At 41.1% G+C, this 25,038-nt stretch overlaps 2 protein-coding genes across 2 annotated transcripts; one reads left to right on the forward strand and one right to left on the reverse strand.

Annotated features, from left to right (window-relative positions):
* The first annotated feature begins 1,215 nt into the window (after positions 1-1,215).
* On the forward strand, positions 1,216-8,474 carry pkmb (pyruvate kinase M1/2b). The gene is made up of 11 exons (XM_068723572.1): positions 1,216-1,282; positions 2,609-2,786; positions 2,912-3,003; positions 4,299-4,430; positions 4,564-4,750; positions 4,869-5,139; positions 5,223-5,373; positions 5,456-5,608; positions 6,502-6,668; positions 7,553-7,734; positions 7,885-8,474. Exons 2-11 carry the CDS (start codon positions 2,636-2,638, stop codon positions 7,989-7,991), a joined length of 1,593 nt encoding a protein of 530 aa, XP_068579673.1. The 5' UTR covers positions 1,216-1,282; positions 2,609-2,635; the 3' UTR covers positions 7,992-8,474.
* An 857-nt stretch (positions 8,475-9,331) lies between these two features.
* On the reverse strand, positions 9,332-24,915 carry LOC137881801 (potassium/sodium hyperpolarization-activated cyclic nucleotide-gated channel 2-like). The gene is made up of 8 exons (XM_068723927.1): positions 24,233-24,915; positions 19,677-20,100; positions 18,855-19,016; positions 17,697-17,915; positions 15,728-15,874; positions 14,781-15,021; positions 13,534-13,698; positions 9,332-12,624 (listed from the first exon to the last, which is right to left on the reverse strand). The coding sequence occupies exons 1-8, from the start codon at positions 24,880-24,882 to the stop codon at positions 11,066-11,068; spliced, it is 3,567 nt and encodes a 1,188-aa protein (XP_068580028.1). The 5' UTR covers positions 24,883-24,915; the 3' UTR covers positions 9,332-11,065.
* Positions 24,916-25,038: the final 123 nt, after the last annotated feature.

The raw sequence follows: 25,038 nt of genomic DNA on the forward strand, positions 1-25,038 counted from the left end.
GTTCCAATTATGTTCCTCATGCATGGAGCTGGACATGGCTCAACTATATATAGACCTTTACCATAACATACATTGGCAGACACATATGGTGGGGTTGCACTTATGTACTTTAATAGATGTGTGACATGGCTATACCTGACTAAGCATGCATTTGTGCATCTGTGTATGTGAGTAGGTGGATATTAAGTTTGCGTCTGTGCAAGCATTTACTGTTGTTTTTGACTCATCTGCTGTCATATCCTCTAATGCATGTAATTTTCAGCTTGGATGCACATTTTTTTCAAATTTTGGAACATCATAACTGTATATCAAGCTCTAAATTTGGACAGTGCAATAATGCTGACACGATCCCACCCCTACTGAGCTCATGAAACAACCTAAAATTATGCAGCCCTGCAGATCCAAGTTTAACATATGAAAATAAAAAATAAAGAGAAAATTTGTCAGCTTCAAAATGAAAGATTATAGGGCAAACAAAAAAAGAGGCGATATTATAATTACATTTAAGTAAAACATAAATAAAGTAAAAAATAATAAAATGCATGCAATTATAAATAAATTCTTCTTCTTCTTCTTCTTCTTCTTCTTCTTCTTTTTCTTCTTCTTATCTATACATCCTTTAGGTGTCGCATGATATTGATGGTAATGTATTCTGGAAAGGAAGCTAAAGGGGAACAAATCAAAAGTATGTGAATTTTGTTTTTCACACTCACAAAATGTCCTCAAAAGAACAGAAAACTGATAAATACATTTGCAATACACTTATTTAAAGAGCTTTAACATATTTACAAATTGTGTTTAATGTTCAAGTTAAAATTGGGAATATAAATTAGTATAAGAATTGTGTTTAAGCATGGGTCGAGAAGTTTGGGGTCAGAGGAAATAAAAGGCTGGTCCCGTATATATCAAAATATTTGCATCGGGTCCAAATTGCAGACCCAGGCTCATGTTCGGTCTTCAGCGGAGAGTTTTGGGATTGGCCAGGCGAACAACACACGCGCCTGCGCTGTGTCCTCTCACATTATTTGTACTTTTTTGATTTTATCTCGAATTTTGACATTCTGTTTATTATTATTTAAGTAATAGAAAACAACTTCCGTATGAAAAACATACGTTCAACTCGCTGTCAAAACGGTAAACGGTACTTTAACTCTCGCGCCCTATATCCTGAGTCACTGGGTGTTGTTCGCACAGGAAAGTAGTCCCGGTCGTTGAGGCGAATAAAACCTGTCGCTCCTACTGGGCCAGTGGCGTCTTGATCCCTGCAAAGTTCACCCAGTAGGTGAGTAGCAGCAAGAAGACTCAACTATATGACTGGAGAGGAGATTTTTACTTCAGTAGAAATGTAGTTTTAAGTGAATTTCTGAATCAAATTATCATTCTCTAACAGGTTTTTTAAAAACAACAACAATTAAAACTAATTTCAATCACTGATTAAACGTTTTCTTTGATAACTTATACAACATTATTAATATATTTGAAGTTGTTGTGCATTATAATAATAATAATAATAATAAATATGTAACGAAATTTAACTTTGATCTGAAATATGGGGAGAGTACACTGGTTTGCACTTACAGTTCGTTTATGCACACTGTACAAGGGTAAAGTCCCATACAGCTCTCTAATTTTGATTTATTTGTTAATTGTATGTATTTTATCTATTTATCAGTATCCTGTTTTGGTACATCTCCGCTTTGCTTCTTGTACAGACAAAGATACAATTTGTTTTTACTCAAACTGCATGTTTTTTAAAACTTTTCTTTCTTAATGAAATGAATAGCAGCCTAAAGTATGACCTGTGACTATGTAAATTATTACAAAACTATTAACTAGCAATTATATTTGTTACATAAAGCTTCTGTAGGCGGCACTAGTCACAAATACCTTGAGGTGGCTTTGGCCTTGTCTGGTGTATATTTATATAATAACTCTGCATTTTTTTCATGTAATTATGAATATGGTCATTTTCCTGATGTGTTTTTTCTGATATGTCTCTAAAGTCCATAAATGCTCTCAGCTGTCCGTGTTATTTTAGGTTAATGCTGGAGACAGGATTGGGTTCCCATGCACTGACTGACAATACACATATGTCATGCATGTTGCATACCTCCATCATAGTCGACTGTAATCTGAATCCTGATAACTATGCTGCTTTATACTTTTTAATGTCCACTGTTTGGCTTCTCAATAAGGATCACAATGTTTTTTAGCTTCCTCCTTGAGTCCTGGAGTTGTTCTTTTTTTGTGTAAATTACATTTAGCCTCTGTCAAGTGACCAGCTCCTCTTCTTCAGCTGCACATAAACTCCCATTGGAATGTGGGAGAGTGCAGTCAGATCAGGCGCATACTGTTGTTGTTTCTCTTTACACAGGCTGTTCGGTCACTCTGGAGAGGTCACACCTTCCTATAAGTGTACATTTCCCATTTAGATATTCATTAGAACCTTACTATAGTTTCTAATTTACCTTTCACACTCTTTCAATATGTATGTGCTCCCATTTATATGATAATGTATTATGTTACTTATTTTCAGGAGTGTTTGTGTCACCATTTAGATTCAAGACTCAAAGTATCAATCATCACGTGTTTCTTCTGTTTCCACAAGACATTTCCTGCAGACACAGATCCAGTCATGTCGAAGTCAAAAGATATGGGCTCTGCCATCATTCACACCCAGCAGATGCATGCTGCCATGGCGGACACTTTCCTTGAGCACATGTGCCTGCTGGACATCGACTCTGAACCCGCTGTGTCTCGCAACACCGGCATCATCTGCACAATCGGTCAGATTCATTAACAAACTCTGTTGATCCTTCTCTTGTTACACACTTGTGACAACACAAATTATCTCATTGTCATTTACAAACATCATATTTAGCCTTGCATTGATTCACCTGTCTTGATGCAGGACCTGCTTCCCGATCTGTGGACATGGCCAAGGAAATGATCAAGGCTGGGATGAACATTGCAAGAATGAACTTCTCTCATGGCACACATGAGGTGGGTCAATTCTTGCTTTTTAAACTATTTGCATCTCCAAAACGTCACCTTAGCTGTGTAGCCTGCTGAGCAACACAATCCTAAATGTTGAAATCACATTTAGTCAAAGCCAAAAACATCTGCTGTGACATCAATGATTCAAGTGTCTGCAGTGTTTGAACCCAGACGGAGCAGTACAGCAGTAGCTTCTTTACCCTCTGCAAGTAATTCAGAGTGGATTTGCCCTTTACAGCTACAGCCGTCAGTGTGACATTTCACTTGGCCTGGTAGCTGTCTGTGGCTGTAATGTGATCTATGAGCTTGTACTTGCCCCTTCAGTACTGGGTCTGTGTTGTAGCTTGAGATTTGGTGAGCCAACTGCATCACTGCCAACTGTTTGGGCGACCTTATGCTACTGCCCCATCACCTTTAAAAGTCATGCCTCTTTACCTTTTTCACTGTCACCTGAGTGGATGAGCCTTCAAATCTATCCTCAGCTGTAGTATGAACACCCACAGTTGATATTTGGATTTTCAAAGGTTTAAAGCAGTGCTTTTTTTCAGTGTAGCACAACTCTTAGAGTTGCTTTTGAGTTGTCTGTCCAGTCTATGTTTTGGTCAAAAATCAGAACTACAGAAAATCACTACTTAATTGATATATGATTTTGGACAAAATAGATCTGATTGTTTCATTGGTGTGTCAGTTGTCAGTTTAGCTATAAATAGTTCTTCTGTGAGAGTCAGCATTGCAGCAACAGTGCGAGTACAAGGCATGTAGCGAAACCACAAAGAGGGTTCATTATTTACTGAGGACAGTGGTATTGTGCAGATTAGACATTGAACTTGTTGTTTTTGCATGTATTATGCATTTACTAGATCCTAAGCTGTAGGCAGACAGCGTAGCAGTTCTACATGTCAATCACATGAAGTAGAAAATTAAAAGTATTGGGTTTTTATTGGATTTGTCAAACACCCCGCTTGAATTAAATCAAATCAAATCAAATAATATTTAATCAGATATTTTGGAAACTATTTATATAATCCCTGGCAGCTATTTGTGTACAGTAAAACTGTCATGGGCTAAAAATATGTTGCAGTTGTCATTCAAGATTTACTGCATACAGTTATGTGACCGTGCTGCCCTTGTGACTGCATGACTACGTTTGTCCACCTGTTGTATCTGCATTTTAGGAACCTAAATAAAACAAGGTATTATGACTTAGGTCACTAATGTAAATTCTGCCCCTTTTTATGCTATTCTAGATCTATTGAGGTTTTCAATGTGATAACATTTGTTTAACATCTCACGTCATGCAGTACCATGCTGAGACCATCAAGAATGTCCGTGAGGCAGCTGAGACCTTTATTCCCGGATCTGCTGACTACAGACCATTGGCCATCGCTTTGGACACCAAGGGACCAGAAATCAGGACTGGACTTATCAAGGGCGTGAGTTCTTGCCAAATTACCAAGGCTCAAATGAGGCCATTATTGATTAATTTCACAAACAATTGTATGAAGGCTTGATGCAGAGGTTTTCATCCTGAGAATAAACAAGCTCTCTCTCTCTGGTCTTGTTTAGAGTGGCACTGCTGAGGTTGAGCTCAAGAAGGGTGAAACCATCAAGCTCACACTCGACAACCAGTTCATGGAGAATTGTGACGAGAAAGTTCTGTGGCTCGACTACAAGAACATCACCAAGGTTGTGCAGAAAGGAAGCCACATCTACGTTGACGATGGTCTGATTTCCCTCAAGGTTAAAGAAGTTGGTAAGCACACAAACAATCATCTGTTTGGTTCATCTTTTCTAGCTTTCATGAAGATTTTGCTTTCACCTTTCTGCTTAATGGTGGAAATTAAGTTTTGCTTCATTGCGTTTGTCCTAAGGCAATGACTTCCTGATGTGTGACATTGAGAATGGCGGATTGCTGGGCAGCAAGAAGGGCGTCAACCTGCCTGGAGCTGCCGTTGACCTGCCTGCTTTGTCTGAGAAGGACATTCAGGACCTGGAGTTTGGTGTGGAGCAGGGTGTCGACATGGTCTTCGCCTCCTTCATCCGCAAGGCTGCTGACGTTCAGGCTGTCAGGAAAGCGCTGGGCGAGAAGGGCAAGGACATCAAGATCATCAGCAAGCTGGAGAACCACGAGGGTGTGCGCAGGTGGGTCACGTGACTGGTCACGCTTTAATCTGCATAAGTCTGAATCTTTGAAAAATTGTTAAACTGATTTTTCTGTCCTATAGATTCGATGAGATCCTGGAGGCTAGTGATGGCATCATGGTGGCCCGTGGAGACCTGGGCATTGAAATCCCAACAGAGAAGGTCTTCATCGCACAGAAGATGATGACTGGCAGGTGCATGAGGGTCGGCAAGCCCATCACCTGTGCAACACAGGTCTGTGACATCAGGTGGACAACTGTTTTGTTGAATGCATTTAAAAAAGAACAGTTTATCAGAGAGTCTTGATTCTCCTCAGATGCTGGAGAGCATGACCAAGAAACCCCGCCCCACTCGCGCCGAGGCTAGCGATGTCGCCAACGCCGTGCTGGACGGCAACGACTGCATCATGCTGAGTGGTGAGACCGCCAAGGGAGACTATCCCCTGGAGGCCGTGCGCACACAGCACATGGTAAGAGCACCATTGACTGGTCCCAGTCCTTAATTTGCATGGTTTGCTCAGTTTTCTTTTAATTCTTATTTGACATTAAAATTGTGCCAGCACACATGTGTCTCATCTGTTCATGCGTTTGAGGCTGTGAGAAAGCCTGCATAATCAGTATTAAAGTTGGCTGCTGCCAAACAGCAATGTTTTAATGACAAAAGCTACCAAATTCACATGATCAATACAACACATTGGTGCTGGTAAATTAATGGCTTTGCCCTCTTTGGCTTTATATGCATAGGCATATGTTTTGTGCCGACCTGAAGCAACTTTTTGCACTTATTTGTTTTAGCTCTTTTACTTGTCTAATTTGGTGTAATTTTGGTGGTATAGTTCCATATAGGTGCATGATCAACATCATGAATAAAAATAAAAAAATGGGATAAAATATGTTAAGCTAAAATGTACTACTCACGACAGTAAATATGAATAGTACATTTCTAAATTATGTAGAAGGAAGAGAAAATTGGCATTTACATCATTGGTACCAGCTTGGGTTTCACTGACAGCTTGTTTAGTGTTTGTTTAACTTGCTTTGTGTATCCCTGTTGCACTACCCCTCCCTCTGTCCATCTGCTGTCGTCTCGCATTGTGCTTCAACTGTGTGTGTTTAATTTACTCAGTTAGCATGTGTCTGAGGATCTGCAGTGCACAGCAACAGTCCCTGGACATCACAGCCGCCGCTGTTGTTTAGCTTCATGTCTCAGTGTGCTTTCAGGTATGCAGACCTCTGCTCTGAGGTTAACTGCCCCTTTGTTTTGTGCTTTGAAATACAAACTAACTCCTGCAGTTGAAACTGGCTGTGTGACTACAGCCTGACTTGACTGTAATCAGTTCTTTTTTTCTTTTCTCGTGTTCAGATTGCCCGTGAAGCCGAGGCAGCCATGTACCACAGGCAGATGTTCGAGGAGCTGCGTCGCACCACCCATCTGACCCGTGACCCCACAGAGTCCGTAGCTATCGGTGCCGTCGAGGCTTCCTTCAAGTGCTGCGCCAGCGCCATCATCGTGCTCACCAAGTCTGGCAGGTGAGACTTGAAAAAGAATAAATCCATCCTGTAAATCTCCTCTGTAAAGCTCTGACTCATAATATCCTACACGGTGCCCACTGTGAACAAAGAAACTGGTGCATTATAACATCTCTCTAGCTCGCCGCCTTCGCTCCTTCTCTAACACAAGCCCTTGGCTCAGATGAAGTGTGCCAACTTTCACAATCTGTGCTCCACTTGTGACCTTTTCAGATCTGAACCCTGACATTTTACAAGTTAATTTTAACTCCCTGTTCATTCCTCTCTACTTGAGAGATCATCCACACAACACATGATACAGAAGGCGTATTACTGTCAGCTGGATGGATTTCCTAATGATAATGGCATAATTAAAGCAGCTATAATTAACCTTTCCATATTCACAATGGATCACATGACTACTTATATGTAAAAGGAGTGGCACAGAGAATTATTACTCATCTCTACGGTTCACCTCAATACTTAGGGGCATTATAATGTCTTTCAGCTTATTGTTCAGCTGCATGTGTTCTGTGTTGGTTCATTTTCTCTGCCCTTATAACATCGTATACATCTGCGAAAAAGCTATAAAACCCAATGTACACGTCTACTCATCACTAAACAGCAGACGGACACATATAGAAACTAGCTGGTGAACATAGTGAACCATTTAGACAAAATCAGAGCTAAAAAAAAAAAAGTGAATATTGGACAATTGGACACAGACAAATTAATGCTAATGTAGCTATGTAGCTTCTGAATGTACAAATAAGCAACTGTTTACTATAACGTTCACCAAATCCATTTGAAAAGTGATATGGCAATGTTGTATTTTACGACTGGCTTCCACTGCCCACAAATTTTAGTTCTACGTATTTGAAATAACTTGTACCTCCGACCTGCAGATCTGCTCACATGCTGTCAAGGTACAGGCCCCGTGCCCCCATTATTGCTGTGACCCGCTGTGGCCAAACTGCTCGCCAGGCCCACCTGTACCGCGGTATCTACCCTGTGCTCTACACCAAACCTGCCAACGATGTCTGGGCCGAGGACGTTGACCTGCGTGTGAACTTTGCCCTGGAAGTTGGTAGGTGTTTAAAATTAGTCTCAAAATAGAGGATTGTAAGACTGTTATGGAGCAAGAGGAATGGGATACATTTGTTAATTGACAAGACTTTATATCTAATTAACGGAGTCCTTATTTTTCCACTAATGCCTCTCTTTCCTCTATCTATAGGCAAGCACCGCAAATTCTTCAAGTCTGGAGATGTTGCCCTTGTTGTGACTGGCTGGCGCCCAGGTACCGGTTACACCAACACCATGAGAGTTGTGCTGGTGCCTTGAACTTCATCAAAGGACATTAGTAACCGCTCCCCCTCCCCTCTCCTGTAACCTGGCTTGCCGTTTTGGACGTTTTTTTCCTCTCGGTCTTCATCACCAACAGAAAATCAAAATCAGGCCACTCCTTCAAAAGACTTTTGAAGGTGTCGTTCAAAGACATTAACTCCTTGCTTCCTTTATCCATAAATGACATTTATTGTCTAAATCCTGTTGCCAGAGACTGAACTCAAACCCTTTTAATGGAAACTCTTCTATCGTGTCTGTGCCGACTCTGTTTGCATGTTGAACAGAGTGGTAATCAGTGTTTCTCTGCATTCACTGTAAAGTACATGTTTTGTCATTTCCTTGATTTTTGGTTCATTAATTATCCAGGGATAAACATAAATATGTACTACTATTGTCTTTCCCAGTGTTTCATGCTGAACTGAGAGTTGGCACAAAGTCATCTGGCGGGTTTCAATCCATTAAAAGGAATTCTGGGGTCAACTGTGTTTGTTTTCCTCTCGTGATCACCGTCACATTAAACTGAAAAAAAGAGTCATTTTTTCATTCAGCATCTTCAATGCTAAATATTACAGCGAGTCATATTTGTATGCCTCATACTGAATAAAAAGTACAAAAGTATTAGTATAAAATCTACCTAAAGTACAAAGCGTAAAATGTAGAATTACCATTCCCGAACAATGTATATTATTGATGCATTCATGCATATCACTTTAATGTTCCATCTGGTAAATATGGGGCATATTGTTTACTGTATATATTGCCAGGAAGCGTGCAAATTTCATTAAGTGATCGATACATTTTTTTTTCTTATTCATAATAATATATCAGAATTTAGCTGATGATTATATTTTGTATTATTAATCTGAATCTGCAAAGTAACTGAAAAGTAACTAAAAGGTATCAAATAAATGCAGTAAATTAGAAAGCACAATATTTCCCCAGTTTAAAGTAGCTGAAAATGGAAATACTCAAGTAAAGATGAGTATCTCAGAATTGCACAGTGCTTGAGTAGATGTACAAGTTCTGTCTGCTTTGGATCAACCTTAAAATCTTAATCAATTTAATTTGAATCAAACCTTGCCGTAGCTCTAAATACTCACTAATCCAGCAGTTATCAACCCCATGAACATAACAAATAATGTTTGTACTGACGAGCCAAATATCTGACAGATTACAATCCTGGCTATTTTGAATTTCGGCATCATGTAGTTCTCAATTCATAATCCGGCTTAAAGTCTGAAACTTCACCAGGGTTTTATCAGATTCTCCTTAAATTCCACACTCTGCCCTTGAAAAGAAATCAACAGCTAAGACGAGCATCATTGACCATGTTATTTTATTGCACTGAATTCAGTAGCTAAAATAAAATATGCCTAACATACATAGGTGGTGGATTCCTCACATTTGTTGGTTGAAAGGCAGCAAAATGAGAAATAAATATATAAATAAATGAATGACACGTCCTCTCCTACACAAATTGAATGCACTCAAACTAGCACTCACACTCAACCCGAGCTGATGCCTCTGGCAGGCGGTGTGGTGGTGCGGGGTTGGAGGAGAATAGCGATGAGGAATTGATCCAGCCCATTGACAATGACTGGCTAGTGACTGATAGTATCTCTCTTTTCTCGGGGGTCAGAGTCACAGCATACGTCAGGTTCAATAACCAGGCAGCTAAAGCCACTGGACAGGATCCTCCGATGGTTTGACCTGCTCACAGTTCCTTGCCGGCAACAGGTCCACACAGAGAGAAAAAAGGGATCATCTAAACACATGAACATATTGACAAGAATAAGGATTTAAGAGTCTGGTTTTAAAAAAGCAGTCTGTGATACATGTCGTATTGATTCAGCATAGCATCACAAAGCAGCAATTGTTCAACAACAGATGTCAAATCTTACAATCAAATAATGTAAAATGAAAGAGGTAAATATGCAGCAATATGTGACCCATCAGGGCTTCTCGTTAACCACGTGTCCAAGTAACTGCTTTTAGCCCTTTGACTGGTGCAAGAAACATTCAGATCAGTCTTAGTGCATTGCTGGTTTCAGGATGTTTGATTATCCACAATTGCTTTTATTCCATTGAATTCCCTTGTTTTAATATGTTCTCACTAAAAACAGAATCTCACTCATTGACTCGAGTACTTCTATTCACAGTATCTTTGTATACCTATAAAAAAACACAATTATTGCATACTATGCTGATGGCACACAAACAAATGTTCTGTACCGAAGTTAGTGTCAGACTGAAATTAGTTGGCATCAGTGGTGCGTCTCGGAACGGCTGTGGAAATGTGTGTTTTCTCTTAAACTGGTTGCACCTTCCAGTTCTCTACAGAAAACCGTAAACGCCCTCGAGTTCAACACATTCAAAAATTAATCCTACTTTTCCCACTCAGACAAACAAACATTACATTACATTCATTACTTCAGTTTTTTTTTTAGTGAGATCTGATTTGTGTGACCCATTTGGGCGTGCAATATTGCTGAAAAGCTATCTTGGAAGACATGGCGTCATCAAACCATTATGTTAGGTGATCTCTGAAACAAGCAAAGTGCACCATCTCTCTATCCTCTAATCTCTTAGTAACTTTGCATTCACACGACACACTCGGGGGTGGGAAAGGACATAAATGAGGACAATAATTTTTGGTTTCAATCATAACGGGATACAGCTGTGGACAAATTTCCAACTAAACGGGTGTAGCTAAAAGGTTACACAAAATTGGCAGAACAATGAGGTTCAAACAAAATACTTAATAACAAAGAGTGGTTATAATACAATACACAGAACAATTTATATTTTAATGAGGTGCTATATATATCCATCAATAGGTTTTGGGATTTTATTACTATATTCAAAGATGCATTATCCTGTAGAAAAAATATCCATCATTGTCCATGATTATCCCCGATCCATTCAGTCTGATTAAAAATTAAACCACCAATCTCCAGTCTAAAATAACACACCCTCCTACTTTAAAATTTGACAAAGTAGTGGTTAAAACAATGCCAATAAGGAGGTGATCTTCCTTTTGTTCAGGCATTAAAGGAGGGTGTGTCTGAACCTCACAAGTTAGATGGAAGTTTGGACTGCTTGTGTTCGGTCTCTAAGATCTCAGCAGGGGATCTAGCCTGGGAAGAGTGAACACCAACGGACTGGTTCTGAGGTTCAGGCCCTGAATGTGTCCGACTGACAGGAGCAACTTGACCCAGAATTGGGCTGTAGGGTTTGCTGACAGCCATGGGGGAGGAGAAGGGGCTGGTTCCCCCTGCTACCCCTTCTGAGGAGCCGCTCATGGCCAAAGGCCTTTCCTGGTGTAAAGAGCTGTAAGAGCCTGAGATAGTCTTTATTTCCTGGGTAAAGAGATCCACCGAGGACTCGGCCCTCTCTTTGAGTGTACAGGCCACCCTGGCAGGGCATGAGGTCTGAAGGATTAGAGGGCTGCAAGAGCCCACAGCGCTGGGGAGCTCACTGTGGTAAACTGTCCTTCCCATCACAGGACTCTGTATGCAAGGACTATGAACTGGAGGTGTGTAGCAGGGCGAAGCTTCGGCGGAGCCATACTGGGCCAGGGAGGCGAGGGCCGAGTGCTCGGCGAGAACCTGGGGGAGGAAAACAGACTGGAGACCTGCAAGGCTTTGCTGCGCCAGGGAGGCTGCGGCCCCAGTTACAACTGCAGACCCTGGCTGAATAAATCCAGTGGGGGACTGAGTGCTGGTGATGAAGGGAAAATGTGGGAGGTTCAGACCACTGGATGTCCTGCCTGCTCTGTCATAACTGTACCCCATCTGCTGCACGGTGGCGTGAGAGGGCTGCTGCAGATGGCTTAGTATGGGGCTGACTGAGCTGGAGATGAGAGGGCTTATGGTGGAGGCAGAGGGGGCTGGGAATCTCACTGCAAGCCTACCTGTCGCCCCCTGCTGGAGTAAAGCTATTGGGTGTGGTGGGGTGGTCATAGCACCGTGGAAGGGCTGAGAATGGAGCTGAGCTGAGCAGGTGTAGGAGACAGTGGTCTGGCCAATGGGGAAGACTGAGGCCATGCCAGAGTAGGGAGGGTGGTGTGGGAGATGGTGTGAGGGCAGAGGGGCCAAAGGCTGCAGGCTGCTGGTGAAGATGGGCTGGGACGTCAGTGTGGGTGACACGGGCCCAGCTGCGAGATGCTGTCCCCTGAGCGACGCCAATGTGGGAGACTCAATCCCCGATCTGATTTTGTTGGAACTGACAGGAGAACTGGGCCCTGAACCACAGCTACTGGTCGTGTTCGCTCCAACATGGACTTTCTTTGGATGGCCGGTGGGGTCCTTCAGGGAGCCTGGAGCCAGAGGATGGTGGAAGAGGATGGGGGGCAGCTGGGAGTGATGGGCTAAGGCCAGAGCCAGCGGGGTGGTGGCAGCAGCAGCCTGAAGCGGGGCCTGAATCAGTGGGGCCCAGATGACCGGGGTGGGTGACGGGGGAGCGGGGAGAGGGTGAAGGCTCTGTGGGCTGGTCTGGATCAGCTGCGTGCATTGGGCCATGTCACGGTCATGTTGCACTATTCTTTGGATGATCTCGGTTTCTTGGAAGTTTAAAGTGCCAGAACTTTGGTGATGCTGGACTTTATTCTGCAGAACAGAGTTCCTCTTCCCTGTTAAGAAAACACAAATAAGGTCATGCAATCATCTTTGTAAATTATCTTTGCGTAATATGAGGATTACTCCCCAGCACCATTGCCTTGCGGCTTTCAACTAGAGAGTTTAAATGTGATACACATAAAATTTCCAAATATCAGCAACCAATTTACATGGATGTCCGGTTCTTATGTGAGGTGTTGCAGTACAATGTGGCTGAAACAGCAAAGACGGAGTGGGATCAAAAACTTAGTACAGAGTACAAACCATGAAATGCATCTTATTCTACACACACAGCTCAGACAACTCCTCCTCTAACTGAAAGAAAAATGTTTAATAATGAATTGTCCCTCATAAAGAATTAACTTGATAAAAACACTTTCAATGGAAAATGGTGACGTTTGTACTCCAAAACACAAAACACTGTTTCACAAAACAGTTGGAAAACTGTGTGGCTCAACTCTCTACCTGCAAGCATCTAACTACCATAAAGTGCTTGTTAGGTGTAGTAAAATTGCCACTTGGCCTCAAATGGGCATTCATGTTTTAAATCACCACAAAAAACAAAGAACAAAGAGATAGAATGTGAATTGTATGTATGAGTATGTTATTGTTTAGTATTGGATTCATAGTAAGTTTCTGTCTGAAGAAGATTGTTAATCCAAAGATTATGGATGCATTAATTATGCGAGAATAATGATAATCTGATTTACTTTAATCAATCGTGAGTTGTATGAATGGTAATATTTTCTTTGTAATATTTCATTTTCGTGTACCTTGACTGCTATAAACTATTTTTTATAGCGTTGTTTTTAAATGTAATATATGAAGAAGAAGAAAGCAAAGCAAAATATCAAACTTATATAATTAATAATATCTAACTGTAAAACATGAAACTAGCTTCTATGTACAGGCAAATGACTCACCGATGCGGTCCAGGCGGTCGAGAGCCACGGTCTCAAAGGCCCTCCTCATCATGGGATACTCCTCCAGCACCTCGTTGAAGTTGTCCACCGACAGAGAGTACAGCCGACAGTAGTTTTCGGCTCGCACGCTGGCCGTCCTCCTGCCTCGGGTGAGCAGGCAGATCTCTGCAGGGGGGAGAGGGGAAAAAGTTGAATTATTTGCACCATTTCTTTAAAACACGTCCTGCTGAGTGAAAGTCAGAAACATCAAGGATTTTTTTTAAATGGGTAATTAATATGAAGTAATGTATGAGGATTTTCCACTTCTCTCCGACATGTTCTGTGATATATTACAGACACATGTATATTTTTTTGATCCATTCATCAAAGGAAGGGCAAAAATAGTATTATTAGTGTGAGACGATAAAACATGAAACGGCCGATGCCTCTGAACCCCACAGATGGAGCACTTAATGCAATTTCTGCAGCTTACAGTTTGTCCTGACCTCATCTGTCGTGCCAGAGATCAGAAAAATAAAATAATGCCCCATTTAAAAAAAAAGAAAAAAAGTGGACATATTATTCAGGACGGACATATTGAGGATATAGACACACACAGACTCACACGCTCTCTCCTTTAAACACATTTCCTGTCCTCATTTACCATTGTCATATCAGTGTGTGTGTGTGTGTGTGTGTGTGTGTGTGTGTGTGTGTTCAGCTGCGTTGAGTAGCTGTAAGCCAAAATATTTAATGTTTTGTGATTACCATATCATCAGGTTGTATCAAAGTGTAAACATTAAACATAAAAATATGGTTAGAAATAATTGCTTGAGTTGTTGGATCACACCGCCTTAAAAGTAAATTATGCATTTATATTTCCTGATAGATATTTGATGATGACATTTCACTTTTCTACACGGTTGTCTACCGGTTAGACAATGAGACTATGTAACATGGGTGACAACAAATTGAAAGTTCTGGATTTCAGCTTTAAATATGGCATTAACAACGGGGAAAACCCCACAAATAGAATCAAAGATCACAAAGCTTTGCCCCTCTTAGTCCAGAGCCCTTTTAAGGAGATGATGTGGACAATTTTTCCCATCTGTAATAGTCAGGAAAGTTAATCTGCTGAGTGCCGGAGCAAAATAAATCAAAACAAATCACACTATCAGCACTCCTTCACATACATTCATACTGACTCAGTGTCAGCTACACAATATATTAGCATGCAGTCCACACAGCAGGTTGTGTGCAGACATTACCTCCAAAATAAGAGCCATCAGACAGCTTGGTGTCATTGCTGTTCTTGGTCAGGACACTGACGACACCGTGCTGGATGAAGTACATCTTCTTGCCGATGGTTCCCTCTCTGATGATGTAGTCGGCCGGCTGGAAGACCTCGAAGCGCAGTTTGGTCAGCATGGAGGTGACAAAGTTCGGATCAGCGTTGGCGAAAAGAGGCATGGAGGCCACCAGTTTGCGACAGTTAAAGTTGATGATCTCCTGCAGAAGATACAAAACAGTGTTTTAGCTGTTAATTAAGGCGAGGCCTTCGCATCAGAAATGTGTACATTTAAATCATAATCAAAGCAGGGCGGTTAACGGCTTAGCGTTCCGTTAATGAGGTTCTCTGTCCACATAAAGTCTCCAGCCATTACTAATCAGATTATATGACGATTAACATTATCGTGCAAAGTAAGGGAGGCATTATAGATTGAATAAATAACTAACTGTAAACCATTTAGATCAAGCATGCTCACTTCATAAAACTAAAATTCTATTTAGCATTTATAAGCTGTATGTACACACGTAATACATGTTTTAAGTGGATATATATAAGGACATTTGAAGTGGTGGTTAATGCACAGTGTTTCTCAGTAATTATAAATGATCCTATGAATAATAACCACTATACTTTACTATATTGTCATTCATTATCTGTTTATACGGCAGCCTCCATTTAAGGGTAACAACAGGAGGAGTTATAGTTGTTGACTAATATAGTAATTAACACTTCTATCTGCTGACACCTCCATCGCATTGTGTTATAAACCATTTACTGTTTTGTACTGCTTATAAATTTTAAATAGGAAAAGTAAAGTGTTACCAATCGTTTCTTTAGTCGTGATACATGTTGAAGCCAACATTACGATGACTCAGCACTATTATCATCAAGACAACAACCACAACAAGTTCGATGACTTCTGACCTCTCGCAGTGGCTCATTCAGCTCCTCCAAAATGCTTTCCTCGTCAAACATCTTGCCCTGATAACGGTGTTCGTAGTATTCGTGGATCCTCTGCCGCATGTCGGCAGGGAGCTTGTGGAAGGACATGTACTGCTCAACCTGCTTATACTGAAACAACAAAACAATTATTACATTTATAAAATAATAAATATAACAACAATAACAATCATAATAATTATTATATCACTTAAATAAGTATTAAAGTAAACAACTGCAAGAGAAAATGCAAAGTCATGTCAGAATGAATTATTAAAGTGATTGATGTGTTGGCTCAGAGGTGGACTGTAATGTGTCTCATTATGTTAACAGTCAACTGTCGGGCCATCTGTGAAACCTGCCCACAGAGCGATGTTGTGCCTCTGTCCCATCTGACAAATACAGTTGCGCTCTGCAGGCTGCAGCTAATAACATTAACTACTGTGTCCTTCAGCGGTGTACTCTACCGGCAAAGCACCACGAATGGTCCATGTATCCAATCTATGTAAGCTATGTCCTGCTGTAAGTTACTGTTTAGCTTTTATCAACTCGCTCTTTAACTCTCCCAAATGTCTCTCTGTTAGAAATCCCCAACAGCAGCTCACAAATCTTTCAGTGATCACTCTTATATGTTGCTCTATCCCTTCTCATCTATTTATAGTCTCCCTCTGTGGGGCTTTTTCTCACTTAAATGCCTAAAGATTTGTGACAGGTGGGTTAAGTATTCACACAAATACTTTGTCACTCACAATGTAACTTATCATTGTTACCATTTAAAGGTATAATATCTAACAATTTCCAAAAAATGTATGGACCGATATATAATATAAGTATAATCCCTCTCAATCATCCCTTCACTTGAAGTGCGTGGCAGTGTCTGTATCTGCCCTCTGCCTGTATTTTCTCTTTATTTCTTGTGTTGCATGTTTTCGGGACATTTCTGGGCGTCAGCAGAGAGCATTTGGACCCCAAGTGGAGGCGTAACCCCCAGCCAATAAGCAGGGTGTGCAGCCTGTTCTCATTCCAAGGTGAAACACCGCCGCTATGTCACGCTCCTCAGAGTACTGAGGCTCACAGAACTAACAGGCCTGACTCAGAGCAGACAGGCCACAGCAGGATGAAGCGTGCCGTGGGCTGCAGTCATTCCATATCCGGCACCTTCCCGCAGGTTTGTGAGGAGGTGTAGTTGTGGTTTTTTGTGTGCTTTGGAACATAAATGCCGTGACAATTCAGAAAATAACGTTTTATTCTTTTGATTCATGGCTTTGTTCTCACTAATGCCAGCCCCCGTCTCTTTATTCGCCCTCTAGCTCACGCAACCACTGCTGCTACTTACTTACTCACTCACTCACTCACTCACTCACTCACTCACTCACTCACTCACTCACTCACTCACTCACTCGTTAAGCTGGAGAGGAGGGGTGAATTTTCAATGCTGTATTTACAAACAGCAACCAATAATGTGAGTACTTATTATACCTTTAAACTGCATTTAAATTGCAATTAAAAAAGTTATAGTTACATAAAAGTAAAACACCTGCATTCAAAATCTTACTCAATTAAAAGTATAGAAGTACTGTCAGATGATTGTACTTAAATGATTGAAAATAAAAGTAATCATTAAGCAGAAAATGTGGCCCGTGTGACTGATGTATTGGTTTGCATTATATTATTGGATTATCAATATTGATGCATTAATGTATTGTAGCCAAATTTTAAATAATCATACTGTTGGGTAGTTAATGCATAAGATCATATAAACTGATCATATGTTTTTAAAAAGTAAATAAAGCTGTTAAATAAATGTAGGGGAGTCGAAGTAAAAAGCATAAAATGGAAATACTCCAGTGATGTACAAGTACATCAAAATACTTAAGTAAATGTTTTCCACCACCAATTTCAACTCACTTGGACCTAAAGAAAGATATAAGCTATGCAGAGAGCAAACACCAACCTTTTCTTGGTACTGCCTCCTGGAGGAGTCCAGAGACTGAATGAGTGCAGTTGCATGCCCCACAAACATGGCAAAGCAGGTTGCGCCCACAATCATGCTGAGGATGGTGAGCCACACGTCAGCCATGCCGATAGGGGGGTACAGGCCGTACCCGATGCACAGCATGTGACTCATGGCCTTGAACAGGGCGTAGGAGTATTGCTGACCCCAAGTGTCATTCTGTAAGAGACGAAGAGGAGGAAGGAGAAGGTTTATCACCGCAACATTAATGCTGCAGCAAATCTGTGTCAGCCTATTCACAGTTTAAGATCAAGACAACAGGTGATGACAACTTCAATTTCCTGGTTTGTTGGGTTTGAAGCGCTCTGCTTTGGGGCTCACACTGTCAGAAAACAACACCTTAAAAAATGCATGCTGACTTTTGCATTGACATAACTGTCCTGATTTATTCTTTGGCGTAAGTCTATTTCAGCTACTAGTATACCTAATAATATATTCTGTACGTAATACTGTATTGAATATGATGCAACTAATGATTATTTTCATTATCAATTAAATCTGCAGATTGTTTTCTCAAATAATCGATTGTTTGGTCAACAAAAAGTTGGAAAATTATAAATTATAATTTCCCACAGCCCAAAGACATGCACTAAAATACCTTGAAATGAATGTTCTAACAAATCGATAAATTGAATCATTGTATCTCCACACACAAAGACATCTGCAATATGTGCCTTGAACGCGATCTTTTTATTGTTCTTCTTATAAGGATCTCTTTATTAACCAACCAAAATAGTTTTTGTTTGGTTTTTAGGTACCTGAAGACTGGGTTTTCAAAACTTAAGTATTTCTCAACAAATTTTAAATATCCACAACAAAATAAGTTAGAGTTTGGAAAGAAAAAATACCATTAAATATTATTTATTAAGATTACCATTTAAAAACGCTGTCTTTGGACTGTGATCTAATTGTATTAACAGCAACCAAACAAGGTCGACAATTACGTCAGATTATTTTGATTTAAATGTTGCTAACTCCTGATTCATGGAAGCATGAGACATAAGAGACCCACCTACGTCTAACCAGCAAAACAAGCACAGAAAAAAACAAAAAGGTTTGTGTTCTTGCAGGACCCCATCGACTACTTAGACCACTTACCACCATCTTGTTTCTAGTGACCCAGCAGTCATGAGGGAAGTCCTGCAGCATGGGAACCAGGAACTGCAGACAGCCATCCCAGTGACACAGCAGCAGCATCATACCGATCAGGTTCATGATGCGCACCATGGCACTGGCCAAGTCATAGGTCATATGGAAAACCTGTCACACAGATTATCAGCATTAATAAAACTGAAACAACAAATTTTATTTCTCTCTCATGCAATCAGAGGATTTGAAATGTACAATAGGTGCTTTGTGGGCCGATGGACACAGTGGTCCTACATCAGACCATACTGTTCTTAATCTTCTATAGATCACCAGAGGCTGTTACAGTTACAGTGTTGCGTAACAATCTGCAAGCAACGTTAATGGCCTGTGGGTGCAGCCTCAGCTGGAATCATAAAAATAAGATAATGCAGAAAAAGATATGTTATTAAGTCAGTTGGTTGTGTATGAGCCTCAGAGGGGAACCAACAAATGAACTCTACAGCTTTAAGAACATGCACATTTGTTTTTACAATACACAGTATCAAGTGTTTGCCTTGAAATAGAAAAAAAAGAATTTAGTAATCCAGACGAGATTACAAAATTGGAGAAATCTGATAATGCAAGGGAAACCTCACTATGTACAGCACTTTAGTCAGAGGACAACATTATTTTGAATGAGAATTGAATTTGGGGCATTTTTCTTCTAATACAAATGACTAAAATGATTAACAAAATTGCTGCTGACTAATTTTGACTAAATGTTGCAGCTCTATTAGCCGGTGTAAAGTTGTGTATATGAAGATCCAGAGAGCCTTTCCATGCAGGATCTACCTCTTCCCACTGGTGGATGTAGCGGATGAGTCTGGAGAGGCGCAGCAGCCGCAGCAGACTGAGGATCTTGGTGAACCGGACAATCCTCAGGGCTCGGGCCGTCTTGTAAAAGTCTGAGTCGATGCGTGTCTCCACGATGAGAAAGATGTAGTCCACGGGTATGGACGAGATGAAATCCACCACAAACCAGGTCTTCAGGTATTTGACCTTAATCTGATGCGGGTCGAGGATGATCTCCGTGTTGTCCTCCTTGACGATGCCCGTGCGGAAGTTGAGGACCAGGTCCATGAGGAAGAAGGTGTCCGAGACCACGTTAAAGACGATCCAGGGCGGCGTATGCTCGTCCTTGAAGAAGGTGATGCCCACGGGGATGATGATGAGGTTCCCCACCATCAGCAGCAGCATGGTCAGATCCCAGTAGAACCTGTAACACACGGCCACACGCATAACTCACGTTGTAGAAAACAGCGGGCGAAGGCCATTCAGGGTCACTCCTACCTTTGACAAAATAACTGTGTTGAATGCTTTATGCATGGATTAATACGTTATTTTTGTCGGTTGTTTGTCATTTGTATGACTTTCATAGCGGTTAGAGCAAAAATAAAATGTTTTTCTTTCTCATGTGTGATCGTAAACTGAATATATTTGAGTTTTGATCTAAAACTTTTTAGACAAATTACATAGGGCATTTTTCACAATTTTTGTAGATTTTACTGACAAAATGATTAATAATCATCAGCAGATGAAAACGTTATGGTCTGTAAAGAGTGAAATGGTGGAAATATCCTGACATTGGAAATGTTCTGATTATGAACAGAAACCAATTTGATCAATGGTTGCCATTCGGTTCACACAGGAGACTTAAAGCCAGAGTCTGAATGTGTGTGTGCTTACTAAATATGTGCTGCATATTCAAAGCAATTCTGGACATGTAGGAACTTCAAATAGAAATAAATCTATGTGCAACTTGAGGTCTAATTCTGGAACTCAAAATCCAGTACATTTGAGTAGATTTAGACTGTTCAAATTATTAGAAACAATGCAAACAAACAGTTTGAGCATACACAGTAACAAAGCAAGAAATGACAAACAATCTCATTCAGTTCAACACTGGGTTTCTGGATGCAAGGATGGAGAGGAAAATGAGTTATTGGTATTCATCTGAATTGCTCATGAGGAAATATTGATTTTCACAACTAACTTAATCCTCGAGTACCAGCAGCAGAGTGTTCAATTTCATCAGGAATTGCTTGAAAAAAGGCGTTGTGTTAAGTTTTTGTTCACAGTTAAGTCACCAAATTGGATTTGAAAGTACTGCAAAATATTGATATTCAAATTCATAGCCTCATTAACAAATCTAACAAATATTTGCCAACAGCTTAATACCTAGCTGTTTCAATTACTCTCTTTACTATTGTGATATTTGCTATTTTCAGTTGTCTTTATTATTTATCTTTTTAGACTGCATTAAAATTCTCATTGCAGTAGCTGATGTATAGCAGAGGACGATATCAGAGCACTTCAATTCACAGGAAACATACAGCAATGAGCAGCTCGGCCAATCAAATGAAAGCCAAGAAACGCAGAGTGTTTCGTTTACCAATTACAATCTTAAGGGTGTGTATGTATGTGAGACGAGAAAGCATGCATTCATGTAATCACATTTTCTGATTTATTTCAGAGACTTTATTAACCACCGATCGATCCAGCAGGAGCCTGACACACCTACGAGGCCAGCACAAACTGTGTCGGGGGGGGGTGCATGCATTACACCAATTAACTAACTAAGGCCGCATACAGTAATCACACTGTATGAGCTGGACTAGAGCGGCAATCAATTTGTTGTCAACCATCGAATTAAAATTGCCAAACGATTAATCAGTTTGAGTATTTTTAAACTCTCTGTGACAGTAAACTGAATATCTTTGGGATCTTTAAGTGGATAAAACAAGACTGTTGAGGATGTCATCTTGGGCTTTGGGAAACACTGATGACGAGGGAATGCAACTTTTTCAAAAGTGTGGATTGGATAAACGCCTCACCATCTTGTCAACAGGTATAATTCAAAACTTCAGTTCATGATTGACTGAGAGAAAAGCATTTGACTAAATGTGAGTAGCGTGCTATAATTATTATGTCGATGGATGTTGCAGTTAAGAGCCACAGGGAGCTTATCTGTGTTCCTGTCAATTTGGTCAATGTGACACTTTCTGGGCTCAAATGGGTTTCCAGGAAGTATGCCACCAACAGTAGAGATGTGACCAACATAGTGTTACCTATTCTAGTTAATCACACCAAAGCTTCACAGATGAGGATCATGAAAAAGAGGGAACCAGTGAGAACATTGTGACCATTTGTTCTTATCAGCTTTCCGTTGTTCTCTGCCAAACAAAGCATTTGCGTTCCTCTCTTCATCTGCCTGTCTCTGTGGTGACACACTGGTCCTAATTGCACTTCCCCTCTCTCGCTAAATCCACCGTTATCTCCTGGGAATCCATGTCATCTCCAGAAGTCAGCTCCCATCAGCCAGATGTTGAGTAGTTAGCATTACCGCTCTGCACACGTCACCGTGCTGCAGAACCCTGGAACAGCTGGACCAAACAAAAAAAAATGAAAGGTCTGCACAGGGGACAGTGCATTACTGCCCCTGCAGAACATTTCACTGACTGTGATCAGCTGACTGTGCACACAGCATTCAGGCCACAAAGATCAGACAACTTGCTGGTACAATCTGGTGTTACCATCAAAATAAAGCTGACAGTTATGGGGTCTCAAGACCTCTACTGGTCCAGAAAGGAATCTTGCACTATTTGGGTCAGAGTGCAACTATGTTAAAGAGCATGAGAGCACAAAGAGAGGGGAGTTACAAGCAAAGTGAACACAAAAAGGCTTAAAATGGTGAAAGGAGCTTAGATCAATCAGGACAGCTGAAAAAGGGATCACATTTGTACTAGAGATACTTATCTCTTGATGCCAGAGCGCAGCTGAAGCACAACAGCCTGCATGCAGCTCAGTGGCTTAACACACACCTGTACTGTGGCTCAGGCCCACCAGCAATCATATTAACCATATTTACGCAGCGTGCCAGTTCAGTATGTCCGCTGCTCTATCCACGAACAGCTTTACTAAAAGACAGCAGTTACTTATGTTACAAACAACACAGACTTTTTATAAAAGATACAAGATGAGGGTACATGGATTTGCTGAGCCGATGCACAGTGGTCATGGAAACAGAGGGTGAAGATGACCGTTTTAATGATTGGTTACAACAGTTTCTCAGAAGCTAAAAAGACCCAAATAACCTTTAAGGTTACCGGTAACTTAAAATGGAAACTGCGGGATGAAGTGTCCTCCTTAAGAGGCCCAGAACCCTGCTACCTAAAGCTCAGAGAGTGACCCAAACTGAGCTTTAAGTAATGACACCTCATAACACATGTAACAGCTGGATGTCCTGATTCCTCTCAACATCATTTTCATTTCAACCTCTCAGTCTCTGTGTGTTCGGTGTTTTGTGGAGTGTCCCCTCCCTGTCCACACCATCTCTGCTCCATTAGACTAATTGTACTGTAATAATCTCCACTGATGTGTGCTTCTAATATCTCGAATGGTCATGTTACCCTATTTTGATTACCCCTTTTCCAAGCCCCTGCTGCACTCTTTGTAATCCATTGCCCTCGCTAAATGATCAAAAAAAAAAGTGTAATTCAGATGAGTGGAAAAAAACTGCAGTGACACACATCGGCATACAACTGGCCAGTGGAAATATGATGACAGTGAGCCTCAAGGTTAAATGTCATGAAAATCCCTTGATGGCGGTGATGAACAGAATGCTGGTTTGCATGCAGCGTTCCATGAAATGTAGAACATGCATGTATGCATAACACAGCACAGCGTGTGTTAAATTAGAGAATCCAGGTTGGCTTAGTTTGTTGTACAAATTAAATTTATAGACAGAGACAATTGGTTTGTTAGATTGTCATGAAGCCTATACTTATGGGAATGAAATCATGCACACAAACACTCCCAAAGGCCAAACAAAATATAGATTTATATTCCACATCTGTATGATTTAATTTGACTGTCATTGTGCTAATAGGACATTTTGTATGCCAGTCAACTCCTTTACGATACATCAGATGTTTCCCTGTAAGAATGGCCTGTACAGTGCGAGTGGTTAAGTTTTTAGAAAAGTATAATTTTTTAGAAATGAAGCCATTTATCTATTTAAGGCGTGTATGGATTAGCTTACCGAGGCACATTTAGCTTATGATATCTATTCTGCACAGGCTCACACACCTGATTATCATGTTATCATAACATCATCACAGTGATGAGAAAAAGGGGATCAGTGTGTGTCTATGATATTAAGTTAATAGTGACCTTATCATATTTGATGGCATTTTATGTTTAATCAAAATGTGGATGTTCTAAAAAAAATGTCTACATTTTTATGTCAAACAAGACTAAAAATGTGTGACAGGATCACTGCTGCACTTTTTTTTTTCCTTCCCAAGACTGCCCTGTTTGTAAAGAAAGGTTTTCTGCACACAAATTACCTAAAATCACTGTACGGATGGATTATCCAGAAGCCAGCAGACTTTACTCGCTCCCTCTCATGCTCCACGGCCCTCTCACTCCCCAACATCCGCAGGGAGAACTTGTTGACACCCGGTTGGAGCATCGCCCCAAACTGCCGATGCATGAAGCCGGCTTGGTACAGCCGGTCGTCCTCAGGTATGATTTGCTCGGTGCCCTCCAACTTAATAAAACTTGACTGGTCAAACACATATCCTTGCCCGGCTGCGCCACTCAGACCACCCGTTGCTCGCTGCTGGGCCCCGGGGCTGTGCTCACCGGGGTAACTCTCTCTGACGCCCGCCTCGGGGATGAGGCGCTGCTGCTCCGCCGGATCTGACCCGGGAGGATGCCGCCCGGTGATGGAAGAGAGGCTGCCCCGAAATAAGCGACAGTCCCCGTTCAAGTTGGTCTTCACAGTAACGTTTCTCTCAAAGTCTTCGCTCCTGGCCTCCTCAATACTCTTGCAACTGCTTGCAGGAGACAGAGAGGACAAATGTTTTAGCCGAATACTTTTCCTCTTAGTGTCCTTGTCGCCGTTGTCTCCTTCGTCAATCACGATGGCTTTTTGCCCAATGTTTTGCGGCAAGCTGTACAGCCGTTTGCGCATGGAAGACTGAAATATTTCCATTTTGAAGAAGGAGAAGAGAAGCGCTCTAAGGACAGTCCGTGAAAACAGAGGAATGAATCATGAATCTCGTAAGGGTGCCACTGGAGGCAAACAGTGACGGCGCATCCGCAGGACAGGTTGTATCTTATTTGACACTTGGGACGTGCCTCTCTCCCC

The sequence above is a fragment of the Cebidichthys violaceus genome, unplaced genomic scaffold (assembly GCF_023349555.1).
Source record: "Cebidichthys violaceus isolate CVI_PGR_0920_01 unplaced genomic scaffold, fCebVio1.0.p SCAF_3, whole genome shotgun sequence".
Classification (NCBI taxonomy): domain Eukaryota; kingdom Metazoa; phylum Chordata; class Actinopteri; order Perciformes; family Stichaeidae; genus Cebidichthys; species Cebidichthys violaceus.